Source organism: Setaria italica, chromosome II, assembly GCF_000263155.2.
Source record: "Setaria italica strain Yugu1 chromosome II, Setaria_italica_v2.0, whole genome shotgun sequence".
Lineage (NCBI taxonomy): Eukaryota > Viridiplantae > Streptophyta > Magnoliopsida > Poales > Poaceae > Setaria > Setaria italica.
Genome location: NC_028451.1, coordinates 4,480,570 through 4,484,669, shown reverse-complemented (window position 1 = coordinate 4,484,669; position 4,100 = coordinate 4,480,570). Strand labels below are relative to the sequence as shown.

General features: G+C 41.1%; 1 protein-coding gene across 1 annotated transcript; it reads left to right on the top strand.

The window, feature by feature from the left end:
• Nucleotides 1-845: 845 nt before the first annotated feature.
• LOC101777941 lies at nt 846-2,489 on the top strand. The gene has a single exon (XM_004958932.3). It carries the CDS (start codon nt 899-901, stop codon nt 2,378-2,380), a length of 1,482 nt encoding a protein of 493 aa, XP_004958989.1. The 5' UTR covers nt 846-898; the 3' UTR covers nt 2,381-2,489.
• Nucleotides 2,490-4,100: the final 1,611 nt, after the last annotated feature.

The following is a 4,100-nucleotide window of genomic DNA, read 5'->3' as shown; positions in this document are numbered from 1 at the left end:
GAGAGTAATTAATTGAACATTAGAAAGCCAGCAAACACTTTGTATATATGGTCCACACCTAACCTTTAACTCACAGTCTGCACAGTTGTTACCTGGTAACGAAATTTATGTTTCAGTTAACTCAGGTCTATTGTTTTACTAGCCTTCTTTGTGCACCATTGATTAGTTGCTATTTGGCTTGTACGGCTTAGTTTTGAAAGATAATGGCCCTGCCTGCTTACAATGCTGGAAGGAAAAGATACAGTAGTAGGAACACGCATGGCAACTTTCGACTTTTTGAGCACTTGTCAGTCAAAAATGATATGGTGGTTGTGGTAAGTTCCTCCTGAAGTAGTTGACTGCTGTGGCATCTCCATATTGCACACGGCTCCTTACAGGAAGGTACTACGACGGAGAAACGATGAGTAAGATGTAAGGCATATATAGTTTGTTTGATAAAGTCTCTCTTAAATTTGTTCAAGACTAGAAACAGGGAGAATAAGGAATTCATGGAGATAGAGAACCACATGTTTCAGGGAAGCTTTGCAGTAGTTGGTGATGGCTCTGGCCTCTGGGTCAAGATCTGTACCTTTCTCAGCTAGTAGTGCTATTGCTTGACAATGATGTATAGGAAATCTGAATCAGGGCTACGGAAAAAAGGAGTCCCAAGGGTCAGAGATGAACATCTCGTGCATGGACTGTTGGACTTTTTTAGAAAAAGGAAGAGTCTCCGGCCTCTGTGACTTGGACTGTTATATTGGACTGACCTTTTGCAAGTCTTGAACTAGTAATCTCTCTCGTTCGCTCTCGCTTGCGTTTAATAACTCCTTGATCTCCTTGGAGTCTTAAGTCAGAGACATCTCATGTTGTTGCTCAAAGCTCCCTTTCATTCTCTCCACCACCTGCTAGGTTATCCCTAATGGAGAGTTTTCTTTCTGCTGTCCTGGGTGAGCTGGCCTCTAGATCCATAAATTTCATCATCAGCAAAATCTCCAAGCCGAAGGTGCTGGAGGTGGAGGACAGACTGGAAAGGACTCTCCTCAGGGCTCAGGTAATCGTCGATGAGGCAACAGGGCGCAGCATCACGAACCAAGCTATGCTCCAGCAGCTGGACATGCTGAGAGATGCCATATACAGAGGCTGTTACATGCTCGACACCTTCAGATACCAATCTCATGGTGTGGAGGACGACAAAGATCAGGTTTTGAGTCATTCTTTGTCTCTCTCCAAAGTAAATTCTCTGATAGCAATCCGTTCTTCCAATAGGAAGACACCGGTTACAGAACAATTGCAAGTGGCCCTTAACAATTTGAACTCTATTATCCTTGATGTGAAAGAGTTGGTTGTGTTCTTGGCGAGCTACCCTCGCCTGTACTGCCAGCCTTATAGCATGCATCTCCAACTGAGCAACTGCATGTTTGGTCTCCAGATGGAATTGGAACTTGTCATCAACTTCTTGTTAAACACACAGCCTCACGGTTCCGAAGAATTGGAGGTTCTGCCAATCGTTGGTCCTTGCAAAGTTGGCAAGAGCACCCTTGTTGCTCATGTTTGCAAGAATGAAAGGGTTCGTGATCATTTCTCAGAAATCTTGTTCTTGCACAGCCATGATTTTACAGATGATAACCTCTCTTTATTCAGAGGATGTGCAATGAGACATCAAAATCACATATCGAATAAGAATAAAGACAGGGGTTGCCTAGTTGTTATCGACTTAGTTGGTGATCTTAATGAAGATGTGTGGAATGTGTTATATTCTTCTTGTAAACAGCGCATGCCAAGAACCAGTAAAATCATAATCACAAGCCGATCTGCCAAGATCACGAAGGTTGGAACAACACAGGCTCTAAATCTAAAGTACCTATCCCATGAAGCGTTCTGGTATTTTTTAAAGATAGTTATATTTGGGAGTATGGATCCAGAGATGCACCCAAGGTTTGTGCAAGTGGCCATAGAGATATCCAATATATTGGACAGAGAACTCATTGCTGCGAGCGTGGTCGGTCGTTTGCTGAGGGACAATTTTGACATTCACTTTTGGTGCAAGGTTCTAGCCTTCTTGAGAAGGATTATCTACACACATATATCTAAATTTGGTGTTCGTCCAATTGATTTTATAAGCCAGAATAAACATGTCCATCTTGGGAGAATGGCTGCACCTTTTCAAGATCTTGTATTGTATTGTGAGCATCAAAGCTCTTCACAAGAGGATGTTCCAAAGATAAGATTAGTAGATGTGATGTATGGAAGTGTTACGGCTCTTGGGAAATTGGAGTTCCTAGTATGGATTTCTCCAATTCCTCCCTACTATAGCTATGTTGTTACTTGTGAGGTCCGAGAGCTAAAACGTAGAGCTGCCAAGAGGAAACGTTCTATAGAAAATGGAACGACTCTTTGTTAATTTGATTTATTGTTAGGAACAAGGAATGTCTTTGTATGTTTTGTTGGGGTGTCACAAGCTACAGCATAATAATTAATGATGTCACAGGTTGAAAAATTGTGGAACCATACACCTACTATCTTAATTTGTCATGTGCTGTAAAGTGTTTACTAGCTATTAACATTTAACAGAATAATGCATGATGCTGAGGCATATATTCTTCATGATTTTCTTTATTTTCTGAGCGGAGACTCATGATCATGAGGTGATTCATTAGTGCAGCTGCCGCAGCATGCTTGTGTTGGCTTGTCAGTTTTGCCACCGCCGAAGGAATTGCAGTAGGAAAAAAGTTTCCAATGTAGTGTTTTTTTTGGTAAAGGCCTATATGAATTTACGATTCTATTCAGAGCGCAAACACAAATAAGAGTGAAATGCATAGGGAAGAAAGTAGAAAAGGAGTATGCTGTACAATATTAATTTACAGTACCTACTTTCTTAGAGAAAGAACATGAATGCAGTGATATGGGTGTTTCTCATCGTAAGCAAGCTAACTCAAAATTTGCTCTTCTGACCCTGCTTATTCCGGTAACCTCACAATTAAGATCAAGAATCTCACAGCTACATGCAATGTTATGGTATGGAGGCAACTGAGATTTCCAAACTTGAAGTCAAATTTTCCATGCGCTGGAACACTCCCAGAAAGGATTTCTAGCATAGTTATTCTGGAAGGCTGACAATATTGCAAGATGGTCGGTACCTGTGTTCAGTCTCCCCCTCTTTTAGGTGGCGTGTGGTCTTCATTTTGCTTTGACTAAGCCTCTACCACATAACCTAGCACTATAGTAATTGGGGTAAAGGGGTAAGGGAAGAGACGAAAGTGAGAGCCAGAGAAAAGAAGAACAAGAGGAAAGACGATGATTTTTTTTTCTTGCCAAACAATACACCTCTGCTACTTCCGGTTTCAACCCAGGTAACAAAGTTTACATTGTTTCGGTAAAACGATATAAATGAGTAAAATAGATAATTGCCGTCCGATTAGTAACGAACCACATCCAGCCTGCCATACGCTTCGACGAAAGGACTCTTAACTGAATAAGACGACTCCTCTAACTGAATCGAGCTTCAGGTTCAGACTTCAGATATTCAGAACCTAACACACACTTCCTCGATTTCTGGAACTTTCATAGGCTAGGAGTATATCTTTAGCTATTTCCACATGTGTCACAACTCACAAGTGATGACATTGACAGTCTGTCTGATTGAATATTGAAAGCTATAACATAGCAATGCTTCGTTTGGGAAAAAAAATATCAACATAATAATTCCCAGATTGCAGTATCAGAATCTGGGCGTTCAGACTTCCAACTTCGTTATGTTTTTGGCTTCAATTTCATTGGTTGACACTTGACAAATTGAACCATTACTCCTATGCATGTGTGGATCAAATTGTCAGCTTCTTGCGGCAAGCAGAGCCTCATGGTGTAGTGTGACATAAGGGGGTTGTCCTTGTCCATCCTTCTAGTAATCAATCAAAGAAGAGCTGCAAAGAGCAGAGAGCATGAGTAAGTTGGACAGGATGGTTTCACATAATTGCAGCTATATCTTTCAAGTTCATGTAATAGTAAAACAGTTTGATTCTTGCCACATGCCATGTATAGTGCTTGCACAAAAGCATTGCAACTGCATGCACTTCTTTCTTTTTAACCTGAAACAGGAATTCGTTCGCTTCTTGAAGGTATGC